The sequence below is a fragment of the Oncorhynchus mykiss genome, chromosome 18 (genome assembly GCF_057628025.1).
Source record: "Oncorhynchus mykiss isolate SJ-2025 chromosome 18, ASM5762802v1, whole genome shotgun sequence".
Classification (NCBI taxonomy): Eukaryota; Metazoa; Chordata; class Actinopteri; order Salmoniformes; family Salmonidae; genus Oncorhynchus; species Oncorhynchus mykiss.
Window position 1 is genome coordinate 19079460 of NC_143039.1, and position 20895 is coordinate 19100354.

The window sequence follows — 20895 nt, forward strand, 5'->3', positions numbered from 1 at the left end:
GTCACCGGCAGGCTGGATGAGAGGAGCTGTCACTACTGCTGGCTCAGGCCTGCTAACGCCTCCGTCAAACAGGCAGCTAACGGCCCTCCAGACTCACGGCCCAGGCCTCTGGTGTGGTATCCATGGCAGCCATCACATCATTAACACAATGAGAGAGTTGCTTGATGATAATAATGAGTTAGTGGTGCCACACCAGCACAGCAGTGCAAGGCCTACGGGTTACTACTGTAGTAGTCATTGTTCCCAGTTTCAGCAGCCCTTGACCCGGCCCTCAGCACTGACCATCAGATAGGGGGCGTCACCGGGCCAGACCAAACACAGCCTGCCAGGAGCTGTAGCCATCAGATGGGGGGGGGTGGGGTGGGGTCGCCGGACCAGACCAAACACAGCCTACCAGGAGCTGTAGCCATCAGATAGAAGGGGGGTCGCCGGACCAGACCAAACACAGCCTACCAGGAGCTGTAGCCATCAGATAGGGGGAGTTACCGGACCAGACCAAACACAGCCTACCAGGAGCTGTAGCCATCAGATAGAGGGGGGGGGGTCGCCGGACCAGACCAAACACAGCCTACCAGGAGCTGTAGCCATCAGATAGGGGGGGTTACCGGGCCAGACCAAACACAGCCTACCAGGAGCTGTAGCCATCAGATAAGGGGGGGTTACCGGACCAGACCAAACACAGCCTACCAGGAGCTGTAGCCATCAGAGGTGATAATGGTTAACTGCGGGCAGCGAGAGGTTCAAGTAAACGTTTAGAGAAGGTTGATGATTTTGGTGTTTTTGGGGGCCTTTTGCCACATTGTGTCAAGGGAACTCTAGAGGACAGCAGCCTATGGCTACAGCAGAGCAGTGCTGGCTGGTACCCTGGAGTCAGACACACTGCACTGGGTTCACCATCACTTTCTTCTCTTCTGACTATTCTGGCAGCCTTCTCAAAACACTCCCTTATTTCACTATTTACAACATTCACTATAGCATCTCTACATCATGAACAGAGAGTCCTGGCCCCAGTGACCAACAGACAGAGAGAGAAGCTTGGAGAGGGAGGAGGGCTGAGTAAAGCTCATTGGTCTGAAGAGAGAGAAGCTTGGAGAGAGAGGAGGGCTGAGTAAAGCTCATTGGTCTGAAGAGAGAGAAGCTTGGAGAGAGAGGAGGGCTGAGTAAAGCTCATTGGTCTGAAGAGAGAGAAGCTTGGAGAGGGAGGAGGGCTGAGTGAAGCTCATTGGTCTGCAGAGAGAGAAGCTTGGAGAGGGAGGAGGGCTGAGTAAAGCTCATTGGTCTGAAGAGAGAGAGAGAAAGAGAGAAGCTTGGCGAGGGAGGAGGGCTGAGTAAAGCTCATTGGCCTGAAGAGAGAGAAGCTTGGAGAGAGAGGAGGGCTGAGTAAAGCTCATTGGTCTGAAGAGAGAGAAGCTTGGAGAGAGAGGAGGGCTGAGTAAAGTTCATTGGTCTGAAGAGAGAGAAGCTTGGAGAGGGAGGAGGGCTGAGTAAAGCTCATTGGTCTGAAGAGAGAGAAGCTTGGAGAGGGAGGAGGGCTGAGTAAAGCTCATTGGTCTGAAGAGAGAGAAGCTTGGAGAGAGAGGAGGGCTGAGTAAAGCTCATTGGTCTGAAGCGAGAGAGAGAGAGAGAGAGAGAGAGAGAGAGAGAGAGAGAGAGAGAGAGAGAGAGAGAGAGAGAAGCTTGGAGAGGGAGGAGGGCTGAGTAAAGCTCATTGGTCTGAAGAGAGAGAAGCTTGGAGAGGGAGGAGGGCTGAGTAAAGCTCATTGGTCTGAAGAGAGAGAAGCTTGGAGAGGGAGGAGGGCTGAGTAAAGCTCATTGGTCTGAAGAGAGAGAGAGAGAGGAGAGAGAGAAGCTTGGAGACAGAGGAGGGCTGAGGAAAGCTCATTGGTCTGAAGAGAGAGCAGGACAGCAGGGGAGGCCTATCATGTCACATCTCTTATCAGATCTGTATGGAGGCTACAGCGAGCGGCGCTAAGCTACGTGTGATCTCTCCAAAGATGGTTCCTCCCTCCGCTCCAAACGGGACAGAGCAGAGAGAAGAGGAGGAAAAATGTGTTTAATACTCCCATGCCAATGCACTGCTTCTCCCTCGAAACCGCCATCTCTTTCAATTCAATTCAAGGGCTTTATTGGCATGGGAAACATGTGTTAACATTGCCAAAGCAAGTGAGGTAGATAATATATAAAGTGAATATATAAAGTGAAATAAACAATAAAAATTAACAGTAAACATTACACATACAGAAGTTTAAAACAATAAAGACAATCCAAATGTCATATTATATATATACAGTGTTTCAACAATGTACAAATGGTTAAAGGACACAAGATAAAATAAATAAGCATAAATATGGGTTGTATTTACAATGGTGTTTGTTCTTCACTGGTTGCCCTTTTCTCGTGGCAACAGGTCACAAATCTTGCTGCTGTGATGGCACACTGTGGAATTTCACCCAGTAGATATGGGAGTTTATCAAAATTGGATTTGTTTTCGAATTCTTTGTGGATCTGTGTAATCTGAGGGAAATATGTGTCTCTAATATGGTCATACATTGGGCAGGAGGTTAGGAAGTGCAGCTCAGTTTCCACCTCATTTTGTGGGCAGTGTGCACATAGCCTGTCTTCTCTTGAGAGCCATGTCTGCCTACGGCGGCCTTTCTCAATAGCAAGGCTATGCTCACTGAGTCTGTACATAGTCAAAGCTTTCCTTAATTTTGGGTCAGTCACAGTGGTCAGGTATTCTGCCGCTGTGTACTCTCTGTTTAGGGCCAAATAGCATTCTAGTTTGCTCTGTTTTTTTGTTAATTCTTTCCAATGTGTCAAGTAATTATCTTTTTGTAATCATCTTTCTCTCTCCCTCCAACCCTCCCTCTCTTTCTCCCCATTCCTCCCCCTCTCGCTGTCCCTCCAACCCTCCCTCTCTTTCTCCCTCCAACCCTCCCTCTCTCTCTCTCTCTCTCTCCATCCCTTTCTCTCCCTCTCTCTCTCTCTCCATCTCCATTCCTCCCTCCCTTTCTCTCTCCCTCTCCCTTTCTCTCTCCCTCTCCCTTTCTCTCTCCTTCTCCATTCCTCCCTCCATGCCTCCTCCATCCCTCAAACAGGACCTAACACTAATGCCCACATCTCTCCCTCCCTTGCTTCCCCCAAACAGAACAGGACCTAATTGGAAGGCGAGAGAAAGGGAGAGGTACCAGACCATGACAGGCGGGAGGTCAGTGTAATTGCTGCTGGCCATATTTAACATTAAGATAATCAGTCCATTAATTACCCCCTGGATCATTAAATCAGTCACTTGCTAAATTACATTTCTGCATCTATTACTCAGTGGAGAGACCACGGGGCCAGGGAGAGACCACGGGGCCAGGGAGAGACCACGGGGCCAGAGAGAGACCACGAGGCCAGGGAGAGACCAGGGGCCAGGGAGAGGGAGAGACCACGGGGCCAGGGAGAGACCACGGGGCCAGGGAGAGACCACGAGGCCAGGGAGAGACCACGAGGCCAGGGAGAGACCACGAGGCCAGGGAGAGACCACGGGGCCAGGGAGAGACCACGGGGCCCGGGAGAGACCACGGGGCCAGGGAGAGACCACGGGGCCAGGGAGAGACTTGTTTCATCCATCCAGATGGATTCAGATTCAGCCACCAGCCAAAGCCTGGACACAGTGCTACTGACCTTCTATACCTAGCTAGTAGCTACTGGCCTTCTATACCTAGCTAGTAGCTACTGGCCTTCTATACCTAGCTAGTAGCTACTGACCTTCTATACCTAGCTAGTAGCTACTGACGTTCTATACCTAGCTAGTAGCTACTGACCTTCTATACCTAGCTAGTAGCTACTGACCTTCTATACCTAGCTAGTAGCTACTGGCCTTCTATACCTAGCTAGTAGCTACTGGCCTTCTATACCTAGCTAGTAGCTACTGGCCTACTATACCTAGCTAGTAGCTACTGGCCTTCTATACCTAGCTAGTAGCTACTGACCTTCTATACCTAGCTAGTAGCTACTGACCTTCTTCTATACCTAGCTAGTAGCTACTGACCTTCTATACCTAGCTAGTAGCTACTGACCTTCTATACCTAGCTAGTAGCTACTGACCTTCTATACCTAGCTAGTAGCTACTGACCTTCTATACCTAGCTAGTAGCTACTGGCCTTCTATACCTAGCTAGTAGCTACTGGCCTTCTATACCTAGCTAGTAGCTACTGACCTTCTATACCTAGCTAGTAGCTACTGGCCTTCTATACCTAGCTAGTAGCTACTGGCCTTCTATACCTAGCTAGTAGCTACTGACCTTCTATACCTAGCTAGTAGCTACTGGCCTTCTATACCTAGCTAGTAGCTACTGACCTTCTATACCTAGCTAGTAGCTACTGACCTTCTATACCTAGCTAGTAGCTACTGGCCTTCTATACCTAGCTAGTAGCTACTGGCCTTCTATACCTAGCTAGTAGCTACTGGCCTTCTATACCTAGCTAGTAGCTACTGACCTTCTATACCTAGCTAGTAGCTACTGACCTTCTATACCTAGCTAGTAGCTACTGGCCTTCTATACCTAGCTAGTAGCTACTGGCCTTCTATACCTAGCTAGTAGCTACTGACCTTCTATACCTAGCTAGTAGCTACTGACCTTCTATACCTAGCTAGTAGCTACTGGCCTTCTATACCTAGCTAGTAGCTACTGACCTTCTATACCTAGCTAGTAGCTACTGACCTTCTATACCTAGCTAGTAGCTACTGACCTTCTATACCTAGCTAGTAGCTACTGGCCTTCTATACCTAGCTAGTAGCTACTGGCCTTCTATACCTAGCTAGTAGCTACTGGCCTTCTATACCTAGCTAGTAGCTACTGGCCTTCTATACCTAGCTAGTAGCTACTGGCCTTCTATACCTAGCTAGTAGCTACTGGCCTTCTATACCTAGCTAGTAGCTACTGACCTTCTATACCTAGCTAGTAGCTACTGACCTTCTATACCTAGCTAGTAGCTACTGACCTTCTATACCTAGCTAGTAGCTACTGGCCTTCTATACCTAGCTAGTAGCTACTGGCCTTCTATACCTAGCTAGTAGCTACTGACCTTCTATACCTAGCTAGTAGCTACTGGCCTTCTATACCTAGCTAGTAGCTACTGGCCTTCTATACCTAGCTAGTAGCTACTGGCCTTCTATACCTAGCTAGTAGCTACTGACCTTCTATACCTAGCTAGTAGCTACTGGCCTTCTATACCTAGCTAGTAGCTACTGACCTTCTATACCTAGCTAGTAGCTACTGGCCTTCTATACCTAGCTAGTAGCTACTGGCCTTCTATACCTAGCTAGTAGCTACTGACCTTCTATACCTAGCTAGTAGCTACTGGCCTTCTATACCTAGCTAGTAGCTACTGGCCTTCTATACCTAGCTAGTAGCTACTGGCCTTCTATACCTAGCTAGTAGCTACTGGCCTTCTATACCTAGCTAGTAGCTACTGGCCTTCTATACCTAGCTAGTAGCTACTGGCCTTCTATACCTAGCTAGTAGCTACTGACCTTCTATACCTAGCTAGTAGCTACTGACCTTCTATACCTAGCTAGTAGCTACTGACCTTCTATACCTAGCTAGTAGCTACTGGCCTTCTATACCTAGCTAGTAGCTACTGACCTTCTATACCTAGCTAGTAGCTACTGGCCTTCTATACCTAGCTAGTAGCTACTGACCTTCTATACCTAGCTAGTAGCTACTGGCCTACTATACCTAGCTAGTAGCTACTGGCCTTCTATACCTAGCTAGTAGCTACTGACCTTCTTCTATACCTAGCTAGTAGCTACTGACCTTCTATACCTAGCTAGTAGCTACTGGCCTTCTATACCTAGCTAGTAGCTACTGGCCTTCTATACCTAGCTAGTAGCTACTGACCTTCTATACCTAGCTAGTAGCTACTGGCCTTCTATACCTAGCTAGTAGCTACTGGCCTTCTATACCTAGCTAGTAGCTACTGGCCTTCTATACCTAGCTAGTAGCTACTGGCCTTCTATACCTAGCTAGTAGCTACTGACCTTCTATACCTAGCTAGTAGCTACTGGCCTTCTATACCTAGCTAGTAGCTACTGACCTTCTATACCTAGCTAGTAGCTACTGGCCTTCTATACCTAGCTAGTAGCTACTGACCTTCTATACCTAGCTAGTAGCTACTGACCTTCTATACCTAGCTAGTAGCTACTGACCTTCTATACCTAGCTAGTAGCTACTGGCCTTCTATACCTAGCTAGTAGCTACTGACCTTCTATACCTAGCTAGTAGCTACTGGCCTTCTATACCTAGCTAGTAGCTACTGGCCTTCTATACCTAGCTAGTAGCTACTGACCTTCTATACCTAGCTAGTAGCTACTGACCTTCTATACCTAGCTAGTAGCTACTGGCCTTCTATACCTAGCTAGTAGCTACTGGCCTTCTATACCTAGCTAGTAGCTACTGACCTTCTATACCTAGCTAGTAGCTACTGGCCTTCTATACCTAGCTAGTAGCTACTGACCTTCTATACCTAGCTAGTAGCTACTGGCCTACTATACCTAGCTAGTAGCTACTGACCTTCTATACCTAGCTAGTAGCTACTGACCTTCTATACCTAGCTAGTAGCTACTGACCTTCTATACCTAGCTAGTAGCTACTGACCTTCTATACCTAGCTAGTAGCTACTGGCCTTCTATACCTAGCTAGTAGCTACTGACCTTCTATACCTAGCTAGTAGCTACTGACCTTCTATACCTAGCTAGTAGCTACTGGCCTTCTATACCTAGCTAGTAGCTACTGGCCTTCTATACCTAGCTAGTAGCTACTGACCTTCTATACCTAGCTAGTAGCTACTGGCCTTCTATACCTAGCTAGTAGCTACTGGCCTTCTATACCTAGCTAGTAGCTACTGGCCTACTATACCTAGCTAGTAGCTACTGACGTTCTATACCTAGCTAGTAGCTACTGACCTTCTATACCTAGCTAGTAGCTACTGACCTTCTATACCTAGCTAGTAGCTACTGACCTTCTATACCTAGCTAGTAGCTACTGGCCTTCTATACCTAGCTAGTAGCTACTGGCCTTCTATACCTAGCTAGTAGCTACTGACCTTCTATACCTAGCTAGTAGCTACTGGCCTTCTATACCTAGCTAGTAGCTACTGACCTTCTATACCTAGCTAGTAGCTACTGGCCTTCTATACCTAGCTAGTAGCTACTGGCCTTCTATACCTAGCTAGTAGCTACTGACCTTCTATACCTAGCTAGTAGCTACTGGCCTACTATACCTAGCTAGTAGCTACTGGCCTTCTATACCTAGCTAGTAGCTACTGACCTTCTATACCTAGCTAGTAGCTACTGACCTTCTATACCTAGCTAGTAGCTACTGACCTTCTATACCTAGCTAGTAGCTACTGACCTTCTATACCTAGCTAGTAGCTACTGACCTTCTATACCTAGCTAGTAGCTACTGGCCTTCTATACCTAGCTAGTAGCTACTGACCTTCTATACCTAGCTAGTAGCTACTGACCTTCTATACCTAGCTAGTAGCTACTGACCTTCTATACCTAGCTAGTAGCTACTGGCCTTCTATACCTAGCTAGTAGCTACTGGCCTTCTATACCTAGCTAGTAGCTACTGACCTTCTATACCTAGCTAGTAGCTACTGGCCTTCTATACCTAGCTAGTAGCTACTGGCCTTCTATACCTAGCTAGTAGCTACTGGCCTACTATACCTAGCTAGTAGCTACTGACGTTCTATACCTAGCTAGTAGCTACTGACCTTCTATACCTAGCTAGTAGCTACTGACCTTCTATACCTAGCTAAATGAAATGCATACAATCCAACAGTAGATACTTCAATCCAAGACACTCAGATGTCTGTCTTTGTGTCGTGGTTCACGTAGTGAAGATCTGAGGGATAACCAGTTTAATTCAGCATACATCAAGTATTAGTACACACATATCAAGTACATGATCGACTCAGGTCATGCAATGTGACTTATCTCATAAACATCCCAGAGACAGGTCTGTACACATCACGTCACAGACCATGGGACACGAGGAGCATGAGGCTGCAGGAGCACCATGCTGCATGTGAGCTGCAGTAGTGTACAGTAGAGGGACGTAGTGAACACTGAACAGCCACTTAAGGAATGGCCGAAGAAGTACTATCCTATCGATAGGCAGCGACGACGGGAGACAAATGTCTGGCGAGCTCTGCCAAGCCGAGCCGAGCGTCCCGGGTTAATTGAGATAATATTGACCCCTTCTGTAATCTGTTCCCCTGGTCGCTCCACCCGGCGGGGATACATGCCTCCCAAATACACAAATAAATAGGTACATGAATAACAATAAATGCATTAGCCGACTGACGGAAGGGGAGATGAGCGTGTGTGTGTGTGGTGCGTGCATGCATCTGTGTGTGTGTGGTGCGTGCATGCATCTGTGTGTGTGTGTGGTGCATGCATCTGTGTGTGTGTGGTGCGTGCATGCATCTGTGTGTGTGTGTGGTGCATGCATCTGTGTGTGTGTGGTGCGTGCATGCATCTGTGTGTGTGTGTGGTGCATGCATGGTGTGTGTAAAAGGGAAACTGGTGGATCCATAGCCAGAGATGTTTGGTGTAGGGGCCAGTAATTAAAAGGTGCTTGTGGAGAGTAATGAGAACAGGAGGAAAATGGGAAGTCGATATTTATGCAGCCAGCAGTCAGCTCTAATTTGTTATGATGGCTGGTGGTGGAGCATGGGCTTGGCTGACAATAATTGTGTGTGTGTGTGTGTGTGTGTGTGTGCTGATAATTACACCGCCCAGCAGACGTTAGTGCAGAGGGGCTGGGGCCAGTGAGAGTACAAGCCACAGATATTAACACTATTACCATGTTAAACGTCACTGATTACTCCGTACTCACTTCCCCCTCTCTCTAATGGATAACTCTTACCTACTGTCCACCTCTGCTGCCAATATCATTACAATGTCCCTGTCACTGTCACTACTGCTGTCCCCAGTTTCCATCACTACTACTGTCCCCAGTTTCCATCACTTCTACTGTCCCCAGTTTCCATCCCTACTACTGTCCCCAGTTTCCATCACTACTACTGTCCCCAGTTCCCATCCCTACTAGAGTGAGCAGAGAGAGAGAGCGAGAGTAGAGAGAGAGTGAGCAGAGAGAGAGAGCGAGTAGAGAGAGAGCAAGCGAGCAGAGAGAGAGAGCGAGTAGAGAGAGAGCGAGCGAGCAGAGAGAGAGAGAGCGAGCAGAGAGAGAGAGAGCGAGCAGAGAGAGAGCGAGCAGAGAGAGAGAGAGAGAGCGAGCAGAGAGAGAGAGAGAGAGCGAGCAGAGAGAGAGAGAGCGAGCGAGCAGAGAGAGAGAGAGCGAGCAGAGAGAGTGAGCAGAGAGAGCGAGCAGAGAGAGAGAGAGCAGAGAGAGAGAGAGCAGAGAGCGAGCAGAGAGAGAGCGAGCAGAGAGAGAGAGAGCAGAGAGCGAGCAGAGAGAGCGAGCGAGCAGAGAGAGAGAGCAGAGACAGAGAGCAGAGAGAAAGAGCAGAGAGAAAGAGCAGAGAGCGAGTGAGCAGAGAGGAGAGGAAACAGACAGAGACAAAGAGACTGGAGTGCTCCCCCTACCTGGTGGCGTCGGGTGCTGGTTTGAGGCGTCCCTGTGCGTTGCCCTCCCACACGTCATTGGCCAGCTCGTTGCCTATAGAGGTCATGACCTTGAGGAGCTCCAGGGGCCACTCATCCAGGTCCAGGGACCGAACACGAGATAGGTGGGTCCCCAGGTTCCTGTGGATCCCTGAACACTCGATACAGATCAATGCTCCCAGGTTGAGACTGGCCCAGTCGGGGTCTGGGAAACAGAGAAAAGACACACATTTTAGATACTTCATTTGAATCCATAAGACATATTTGCAAAATGATTCAAAAGGTCATAGAAAAATGGATACAATCATAAAACGTATTATTGTTTATTTTAACTGGATAATAAAATCAATCAATCAATCAATACCATATTACTGAAGGATCAGACGGGAGGTGAAGGAGACAGAACAGGTATTACTGAAGGATCAGACGGGAGGTGAAGGAGACAGAACAGGTATTACTGAAGGATCAGACGGGAGGTGAAGGAGACAGAACAGGTATTACTGAAGGATCAGACGGGAGGTGAAGGAGACAGAACAGGTATTACTGAAGGATCAGACGGGAGGTGAAGGAGACAGAACAGGTATTACTGAAGGATCAGACGGGAGGTGAAGGAGACAGAACAGGTATTACTGAAGGATCAGACGGGAGGTGAAGGAGATAGAACAGGTATTACTGAAGGATCAGACGGGAGGTGAAGGAGATAGAACAGGTATTACTGAAGGATCAGACGGGAGGTGAAAGAGACAGAACAGGTATTACTGAAGGATCAGACGGGAGGTGAAGGAGACAGAACAGGTATTACTGAAGGATCAGACGGGAGGTGAAGGAGACAGAACAGGTATTACTGAAGGATCAGACGGGAGGTGAAGGAGATAGAACAGGTATTACTGAAGGATCAGACGGGAGGTGAAGGAGATAGAACAGGTATTACTGAAGGATCAGACGGGAGGTGAAGGAGACAGAACAGGTATTACTGAAGGATCAGGCAGAACAGGTATTACTGAAGGATCAGACGGGAGGTGAAGGAGACAGAACAGGTATTACTGAAGGATCAGACGGGAGGTGAAGGAGATAGAACAGGTATTACTGAAGGATCAGACGGGAGGTGAAGGAGACAGAACAGGTATTACTGAAGGATCAGGCAGAACAGGTATTACTGAAGGATCAGACGGGAGGTACACTGTTGTTAGCTATCAGAGGTAAAATAGATAGTTGTAACTCACTCTGGGCCTCACAGTCCACACAGCGAGAGTTCCCTCTTAGGCTCCTCACATTCTGTAAGGCCATGGCCTCAGACTGGCTGGTCAGACGTGACTGTAGGAAAACAATCCAACCGCCATTGTTATGGATGGCTATAACAGCAGACACAGTCACTAACCTAGACACACACACCAGGTTCATCACACAACTCATTTAGATTGGTTTCCACCAAACATAAGCAAGAGAATGTGTGTGTGTGTGAGAACAAATAACACAACAAACAGAAGTGGAGACAACAGAAGGTATTCTACAGTGCAAATGTTCCTCCGAGGCCTGGGGCGTCAACAGAGCAGAGGGCTGGCTGGCTCAGATGAGGCTGGCCTGGTCCACTACGCTGTGGGAGGGAAATGGCACCGCTACGCCTATATTACACTTACAGTAATTGCCATTTGTAATTATTTGAACGTGTTTGGGGGTTGAGCAAGTGTGTGTGTGAATAGGCCTATAGGAGAGTGTGTGTGTGTGTGTGAGAATAGGTCTATAGGAGTGTGTGTGTGTGTGTGTGAATAGGCCTATAGGAGAGTGTGTGTGTGTGTGTGAGAATAGGTCTATAGGAGTGTGTGTGTGTGTGTGAGAATAGGCCTATAGGAGAGTGTGTGTGTGTGTGTGAGAATAGGTCTATAGGAGTGTGTGTGTGTGTGTGAGAATAGGCCTATAGGAGAGTGTGTGTGTGTGTGTGAGAATAGGTCTATAGGAGTGTGTGTGTGTGTGTGTGTGAGAATAGGCCTATAGGAGAGTGTGTGTGTGTGTGTGAGAATAGGTCTATAGGAGTGTGTGTGAATAGGCCTATAGGAGAGTGTGTGTGTGAATAGGCCTATAGGAGAGTGTGTGTGTGTGAATGGGCCTTTTGGAGAGAGTGTGTGTGAATAGGCCAATAGGAGAGTGTGTGTATGTGTGCATGTGTGAATAGGCCCATAGGAGAGTGTGTGTGTGAGAATAGGTCTATAGGAGAGTGTGTGTGTGTGAATAGGTCTATAGGAGAGTGTGTGTGTGAATAGGCCAATAGGAGAGTGTGTGTGTGTGAATAGGCCTATAGGAGAGTGTGTGTGTGGATAGGTCTATAGGAGAGTGTGTGTGTGTGAATAGGCCTATAGGAGAGTGTGTGTATGTGAATAGGCCTATAGGAGAGTGTGTGTGTGTGTGTGAATAGGCCTATAGGAGAGTGTGTGTGTGAATAGGCCTATAGGAGAGTGTGTGTGTGTGTGTGTGTGTGTGTGTGTGTGTGTGTGAATAGGTCTATAGGAGACTGTGTGTAAGAATAGGCCTATAGGAGAGTGTGTGTGTGTGAATAGGTCTATAGGAGAGTGTGTGTGTGTGTGTGTGTGTGAATAGGTCTATAGGAGAGTGTGTGTGTGAATAGGTCTATAGGAGAGTGTGTGTGTGAATAGGTCTATAGGAGAGTGTGTGTGTGTGTGTGTGTGTGTGTGTGAATAGGTCTATAGGAGAGTGTGTGTGTGAATAGGTCTATAGGAGAGTGTGTGTGTGAATAGGTCTATAGGAGAGTGTGTGTGTGTGAGAATAGGTCCATAGGAGAGTGTGTGTGTGAATAGGTCTATAGGAGAGTGTGTGTGTGTGTGAATAGGCCTATAGGAGGGTGTGTGTGTGAATAGGCATATAGGAGGGTGCGTGTGTGTGTGTGAATAGGCCTATAGGAGAGAGAGAGTGTGTGTGTGTGTGTGTGTGTGAGAATAGGTCGACAGGAGAGTGTGTGTGTGTGTGTGTGTGTGTGAGAATAGGCCCATAGGAGAGTGTGTGTGTGTGTGTGAATAGGCCTATAGGAGAGAGAGAGTGTGTGTGTGTGTGTGTGTGTGTGTGTGTGTGTGTGTGTGTGTGTGTGAGAATACGTCGACAGGAGAGTGTGTGTGTGTGTGTGTGTGTGTGAATAGGCCCATAGGAGAGTGTGTGTGTGTGTGTGTGAATAGGCCTATATGAGAGTGTGTGTGAATAGGTATATAGGAGAGTGTGTGTGTGAATAGGTATTTAGGAGAGTGTGTGTGTGAGAATAGGTATATAGGAGAGTGTGTGTGTGAGAATAGGTATATAGGAGTGTGTGTGTGTGAATAGGTATATAGGAGAGTGTGTGTGTGAAAACAGGTATATAGGAGAGTGTGTGTGTGAGAATAGGTATATAGGAGAGTGTGTGTGTGAATAGGTATATAGGAGTGTGTGTGCGTGTGTGTGTGTGAATAGGCCTATAGGAGAGTGTGTGTGTGAATAGGCCTATAGGAGAGTGTGTGTGTGAATAGGCCTATAGGAGAGTGTGTGTGAGAATAGGTATATAGGAGAGTGTGTGTGTGAATAGGTATATAGGAGTGTGTGTGCGTGTGTGTGTGTGAATAGGCCTATAGGAGAGTGTGTGTGTGAATAGGTATATAGGAGAGTGTGTATACAACACTACTCCCAACTGTTCCTATTAAGTATCTACTGAGTTGCATGGATGTATAGTCAAATCACATTTTATTGGTCACATACACGTGTTTAGCAGATGTTATTGTGAGTGTAGAGAAATGCTTGTGCTTCTAGCTCCAACAGTGCAGTAAGATCTAACACGTAATATCTAACAGTTTCACAACATATTCCCAAAACACAAGTATAGTGGTATAGTAGTGTAACGGTGTGGTATAGTGGTATAGTAGTGTAACATTGTGGTATAGTAGTGTAACGGTGTGGTATAGTGGTATAGTAGTGTAACATTGTGGTATAGTAGTGTAACGGTGTGGTATAGTGGTATAGTAGTGTAACATTGTGGTATAGTAGTGTAACATTGTGGTATAGTAGTGTAACAGTGTGGTATAGTAGTGTAACAGTGTGGTATAGTAGTGTAACAGTGTGGTATAGTAGTGTAACAGTGTGGTATAGTAGTGTAACAGTGTGGTATAGTAGTGTAACAGTGTGGTATAGTAGTGTAACAGTGTGGTATAGTAGTGTAACAGTGTGGTATAGCAGTGTAACAGTGTGGTATAGCAGTGTAACAGTGTGGTATAGTAGTGTAACAGTGTGGTATAGTAGTGTAACAGTGTGGTATAGTAGTGTAACAGTGTGGTATAGTAGTGTAACAGTGTGGTATAGCAGTGTAACAGTGTGGTATAGCAGTGTAACAGTGTGGTATAGTAGTGTAACAGTGTGGTATAGTAGTGTAACAGTGTGGTATAGTGGTATAGTAGTGTAACAGTGTGGTATAGTAGTGTAACTGTGTGGTACAGTAGTGTAACAGTGTGGTATAGCAGTGTAACAGTGTGGTATAGCAGTGTAACAGTGTGGTACAGTAGTGTAACAGTGTGGTACAGTAGTGTAACAGTGTGGTATAGTGGTATAGTAGTGTAACAGTGTGGTATAGTAGTGTAACTGTGTGGTACAGTAGTGTAACAGTGTGGTATAGTAGTGTAACAGTGTGGTATAGTAGTGTAACAATGTGGTATAGTAGTGTAACAGTGTGGTATAGTGATGTAGTAGTGTAACGTGTGGTATAGTAGTGTAACAGTGTGGTATAGTAGTGTAACAGTGTGGTATAGTGGTATAGTAGTGTAACAGTGTGGTATAGTAGTGTAACTGTGTGGTACAGTAGTGTAACAGTGTGGTATAGTAGTGTAACGGTGTGGTATAGTAGTGTAACGGTGTGGTATAGTAGTGTAACAGTGTGGTATAGTAGTGTAACGGTGTGGTATAGTAGTGTAACAGTGTGGTATAGTGATATAGTAGTGTAACGTGTGGTATAGTAGTGTAACAGTGTGGTATAGTAGTGGAACAGTGTGGTATAGTGATATAGCAGTGTAACAGTGTGGTATAGTAGTGTAACGGTGTGGTATAGTAGTGTAACGGTGTGGTATAGTAGTGTAACGGTGTGGTATAGTAGTGTAACAGTGTGGTATAGTAGTGTAACAGTGTGGTATAGTAGTGTAACAGTGTGGTATAGTAGTGTAACAGTGTGGTATAGCAGTGTAACAGTGTGGTATAGCAGTGTAACAGGGTGGTATAGTGGTATAGTAGTGTAACGTTGTGGTATAGTAGTGTAAAAGTGTGGTATAGTAGTGTAACAGTGTGGTATAGTAGTGTAACAGTATGGTATAGTAGTGTAACAGTGTGGTATAGTGATGTAGTAGTGTAACGTGTGGTATAGTAGTGTAACAGTGTGGTATAGTAGTGTAACAGTGTGGTATAGCAGTGTAACAGTGTGGTATAGCAGTGTAACAGGGTGGTATAGTGGTATAGTAGTGTAACGTTGTGGTATAGTAGTGTAAAAGTGTGGTATAGTAGTGTAACAGTGTGGTATAGTAGTGTAACAGTATGGTATAGTAGTGTAACAGTGTGGTATAGTAGTGTAACAGTGTGGTATAGTAGTGTAACAGTGTGGTATAGTAGTGTAACAGTGTGGTATAGTAGTGTAACAGTGTGGTATAGTAGTGTAACAGTGTGGTATAGTAGTGTAACAGTGTGGTATAGTAGTGTAACAGTGTGGTATAGTAGTGTAACAGTGTGGTATAGTAGTGTAACAGTGTGGTATAGTAGTGTAACAGTGTGGTATAGTAGTGTAACAGTGTGGTATAGTAGTGTAACGGTGTGGTATAGTAGTGTAACAGTGTGGTATAGTAGTGTAACAGTGTGGTATAGTAGTGTAACAGCGTGGTATAGCAGTGTAACAGTGTGGTATAGTAGTGTAACAGTGTGGTATAGTAGTGTAACAGTGTGGTATAGTAGTGTAACAGTGTGGTATAGTAGTGTAACAGTGTGGTATAGTAGTGTAACAGCGAGGTATAGTAGTGTAACAGTGTGGTATAGTAGTGTAACAGTGTGGTATAGTAGTGTAACAGTGTGGTATAGTAGTGTAACAGTGTGGTATAGTAGTGTAACAGTGTGGTATAGTAGTGTAACAGTGTGGTATAGTAGTGTAACAGTGTGGTATAGTAGTGTAACGGTGTGGTATAGTAGTGTAACAGTGTGGTATAGTAGTGTAACAGTGTGGTATAGTAGTGTAACAGTGTGGTATAGTAGTGTAACGGTGTGGTATAGTAGTGTAACAGTGTGGTATAGTAGTGTAACAGCGTGGTATAGCAGTGTAACAGTGTGGTATAGTAGTGTAACAGTGTGGTATAGTAGTGTAACAGTGTGGTATAGTGGTATAGTAGTGTAACAGTGTGGTATAGTAGTGTAACAGCGTGGTATAGCAGTGTAACAGTGTGGTATAGTAGTGTAACAGCGTGGTATAGCAGTGTAACAGTGTGGTATAGCAGTGTAACAGTGTGGTATAGCAGTGTAACAGTGTGGTATAGTAGTGTAACAGTGTGGTATAGCAGTGTAACAGTGTGGTATAGCAGTGTAACAGTGTGGTATAGTAGTGTAACAGTGTGGTATAGCAGTGTAACAGTGTGGTATAGTAGTGTAACAGTGTGGTATAGCAGTGTAACAGTGTGGTATAGTAGTGTAACAGTGTGGTATAGTAGTGTAACAGTGTGGTATAGTAGCGTAATGGTGTGGTATAGTAGTGTAACTGTGTGGTATAGTAGTGTACCAGTGTGGTATAGCAGTGTAACAGTGTAGTATAGTGGTATAGTAGTGTACCGGTGTGGTATAGTAGTGTAACTGTGTGGTATAGTAGTGTACCAGTGTGGTATAGCAGTGTAACAGTGTAGTATAGTGGTATAGTAGTGTACCGGTGTGGTATAGTGGAATAGTACGGTAACAGTGTGGTATAGTGGTGTAACAGGGTGGTATAGTAGTGTAACAAGGTGGTATAGTAGTGTAACAGCGTGGTATAGTAGTGTAACAGCAGTGGTGTAGTGGAATAGTACGGTAACAGTGTGGTATAGTAGTGTAACAGGGTGGTATAGTAGTGTAACAGGGTGGTATAGTAGTATAACAGGGTGGTATAGTGGAATAGTACGGTAACAGTGTGGTATAGTAGTGTAACAGCGTGGTATAGTAGTGTAACAGTGTGGTATAGCAGTGTAACAGGGTGGTATAGTAGTGTAACAGTGTGGTATAGTAGTGTAAAAGGGAAGTATAGTAGTGTAACGTGTGGTATAGTAGTGTACAGTGTGGTATAGTGGTATAGCAGTGTAACAGTGTGGTATAGCCGTGTAACAGTGTGGTATAGTACTGTACAGTGTGGTATAGTGGTATAGCAGTGTAACAGTGTGGTATAGTAGTGTAACAGTGTGGTATAGTAGTGTAACAGTGTGGTATAGTAGTGTAACAGTGTGGTATAGTAGTGTAACAGTGTGGTATAGTAGTGTAACAGTGTGGTATAGTAGTGTAACAGTGTGGTATAGTGGTATAGTAGTGTATCAGTAATCTAACAGTATTGTAATAGTACTGTACTAGTATAGTAGTGTAACCGTAGTGTAATATTGTAGTATTGCAACCGTAATGTAATAGTACAGTATTGTAACAGTAGTGTAATAGTACAGTATTGTAGCCGTAGTGTAACAGTATAGTATTGTAACCGTAGTGTAATATTGTAGTATTGCAACCGTAGTGTACTAGTATAGTATTGTAACCGTAGTGTAATAGTATAGTATTGTAACAGTAGTGTAATAGTACAGTATTGTAACAGTAGTGTAATAGTATAGTAGTGTAATAGTACAGTATTGTAACCGTAGTGTAATAGTACAGTATTGTAACAGTAGTGTAATAGTATAGTAGTGTAATAGTACAGTATTGTAACCGTAGTGTAATAGTACAGTATTGTAACCGTAGTGTAATAGTATAGTAGTGTAATAGTACAGTATTGTAACCGTAGTGTAATAGTATAGTAGTGTAATAGTACAGTATTGTAACGTAGTGTAATAGTATAGTATTGTAATAGTACAGTATTGTAACCGTAGTGTAATATTGTAGTATTGTAACCGTAGTGTAATAGTATAGTAGTGTAATAGTACAGTATTGTAACCGTAGTGTAATAGTACAGTATTGTAACCGTAGTGTAATAGTATAGTAGTGTAATAGTACAGTATTGTAACCGTAGTGTAATACAGTATTGTAACCGTAGTGTAATAGTCTAGTATTGTAACCGTAGTGTACTATTGTAGTATTGTAACCGTAGTGTAATATTGTAGTATTGTAACCGTAGTGTAATATTGTAGTATTGTAACCGTAGTGTAATAGTACAGTATTGTAACCGTAGTGTAATATTGTAGTATTGTAACCGTAGTGTAATAGTATAGTAGTGTAATAGTACAGTATTGTAACCGTAGTGTAATAGTATAGTATTGTAAGCGTAGTGTAATAGTCTAGTATTGTAACCGTAGTGTAATAGTACAGTATTGTAACCGTAGTGTAATAGTACAGTATTGTAACCATAGTGTACTATTGTAGTATTGTAACCGTAGTGTAATATTGTAGTATTGTAACCGTAGTGTAATATTGTAGTATTGTAACCGTAGTGTAATAGTCTAGTATTGTAACCGTAGTGTAATAGTCTAGTATTGTAACTGTAGTGTAATAGTCTAGTATTGTAACCGTAGTGTAATATTGTAGTATTGTAACCGTAGTGTAATAGTATAGTAGTGTAATAGTACAGTATTGTAACCGTAGTGTAATAGTATAGTAGTGTAATAGTACAGTATTGTAACCGTAGTGTAATAGTATAGTATTGTAACCGTAGTGTAATAGTATAGTATTGTAACCGTAGTGTAATAGTCTAGTATTGTAACCGTAGTGTAATAGTATAGTATTGTAACCGTAGTGTAATAGTACAGTATTGTAACCATAGTGTACTATTGTAGTATTGTAACCGTAGTGTAATATTGTAGTATTGTAACCGTAGTGTAATATTGTAGTATTGTAACCGTAGTGTAATAGTATAGTATTGTAACCGTAGTGTAATAGTATAGTATTGTAACCGTAGTGTAATAGTACAGTATTGTAACCGTAGTGTAATAGTATAGTAGTGTAATAGTACAGTATTGTAACCGTAGTGTAATAGTATAGTATTGTAACCGTAGTGTAATAGTCTAGTATTGTAACCGTAGTGTAATAGTACAGTATTGTAACCGTAGTGCAATAGTATAGTATTGTAACCGTAGTGTAATAGTACAGTATTGTACCCGTAGTGTAATAGTACAGTATTGTAACCGTAGTGTAATAGTACAGTATTGTAACCGTAGTATAATAGTATAGTAGTGTAATAGTACAGTATTGTAACCGTAGTGTAATAGTATAGTAGTGTAATAGTACAGTATTGTAACCGTAGTGTAATAGTATAGTAGTGTAATAGTACAGTATTGTAACCGTAGTGTAATAGTATAGTAGTATAATAGTACAGTATTGTAACCGTAGTGTAATAGTATAGCAGTGTAATAGTACAGTATTGTAACCGTAGTGTAATAGTACAGTATTGTAACCGTAGTGTAATAGTATAGTAGTATAATAGTACAGTATTGTAACCGTAGTGTAATAGTATAGCAGTGTAATAGTACAGTATTGTAACCGTAGTGTAATAGTATAGCAGTGTAATAGTACAGTATTGTAACCGTAGTGTAATAGTATAGTAGTGTAATAGTACAGTATTGTAACCGTAGTGTAATAGTATAGTAGTGTAATAGTATAGTAGTGTAATAGTATAGTAGTGTAATAGTACAGTATTGTAACCGTAGTGTAATAGTATAGTAGTGTAATAGTACAGTATTGTAACCGTAGTGTAATAGTATAGTAGCGTAATAGTATAGTAGTGTAATAGTATAGTAGTGTAATAGTACAGTATTGTAACCGTAGTGTAATAGTACAGTATTGTAACCGTAGTGTAATAGTAGTGTAACAGTATTGTAATATTGTAGTACGGTACCTTGGCCTTGCTGCTCTCACAGGACTGCAGGCTGGCTAGGATTTGGCTCTCGATGGCCTGGACCCAGGCGTCTCTCTCCTCGTACGAGGTGGCCTCAAAGTGCCACGTCTGGCCCGTCAAAGACACAATGGTCAACTCAAAGTTCTCCTCTTGTTCTGGAGGACAGAGGGATATAGGGAGGGAGAGAAAGAGAGGGTCACTTTTAGGGTTGGTGGCATACACACATCTATTGCACTGCTACATACACCCCTAATGCACTGCTACACACACACACACACACACACACACACACACACACACACACACACACACACACACACACACACACCTAATGCACTGCCACACACACACACAAACTCAGGACCCTGTCTTTCAAAGATAATTTGGAAAAATCCAAATAACTTCACTGATCTTCATTGTAAAGGGTTTAAACACTGTTTCCCATTATTGTTCAATGGACCATAAACAATTAATGAACATGCACCTGTGGAACGTTCGTTAAGACACTAACAGCTTACAGACGGTAGGCAATTAAGGTCACTGTTAAGAAAACTTAGGACACTAAAGAGGCCTTTCTACTGACTCTGAAAAACACCAAAAGAAAGATGCCTAGGGTCCCTGCTCATCTGCATGAACATGTCTTCGGCATGCTGCAAGGAGGCATGAGGACTGCAGATGTGGCCAGGGCAATAAATTGCAATGTCCGTACTGTGAGACGCCTAAGACAGCGCTACAGGGAGACAGGACGGACAGCTGATCGTCCTCACAGCGGCAGATCACGTGTAACAACACCTGCACAGGATCGGTACATCCGAACATCACACCTGCGGGACAGGTACAGGATAGCAACAACAACTGCCCGAGTTACACCAGGAACGCACAATCCCTCCATCGGTGCTCAGACTGTCCTCAATAGGCTGAGAGAGGCTGGACTAAGGGCTTGTAGGCCTGTTGTAAGGCAGGTCCTCACCAGACATAACCGGCAACAACGTCACCTATGGGCACAAACCCACCGTCGCTGGACCAGACAGGACTGGAAAAAAGTGCTCTTCAAGGTTTTGTCTCACCGGGGTGATGGTCGGATTTGCGTTTATCGTCGAAGGAATGAGCGTTACATCGAGGCCTGTACTCTGGAGCGGGATCGATTTGGAGGTGGAGGGTCCGTCATGGTCTGGGGCGGTGTGTCACAGCATCATCGGACTGAGTTTGTTGTCATTACAGACAATCTCAACGCTGTG

At 44.3% G+C, this 20895-nt stretch overlaps 1 protein-coding gene across 12 annotated transcripts in view; it reads right to left on the minus strand.

The window, feature by feature from the left end:
• The window catches only part of LOC110528752 (arf-GAP with GTPase, ANK repeat and PH domain-containing protein 1), a 286828-nt gene that overhangs the window by 52087 nt on the left and 213846 nt on the right, over positions 1–20895 (minus strand). For all 12 annotated transcript variants that reach the window (XM_090207611.1, XM_090207610.1, XM_090207608.1 and 9 more), the window contains 3 exons: positions 19658–19812; positions 10842–10932; positions 9601–9823 (listed from right to left, as the gene is read on the minus strand). In XM_090207611.1, coding sequence (XP_090063737.1) covers positions 9601–9823; positions 10842–10932; positions 19658–19812 — 469 coding nt within the window. The remainder of the gene's footprint in view (positions 1–9600; positions 9824–10841; positions 10933–19657; positions 19813–20895) is intronic.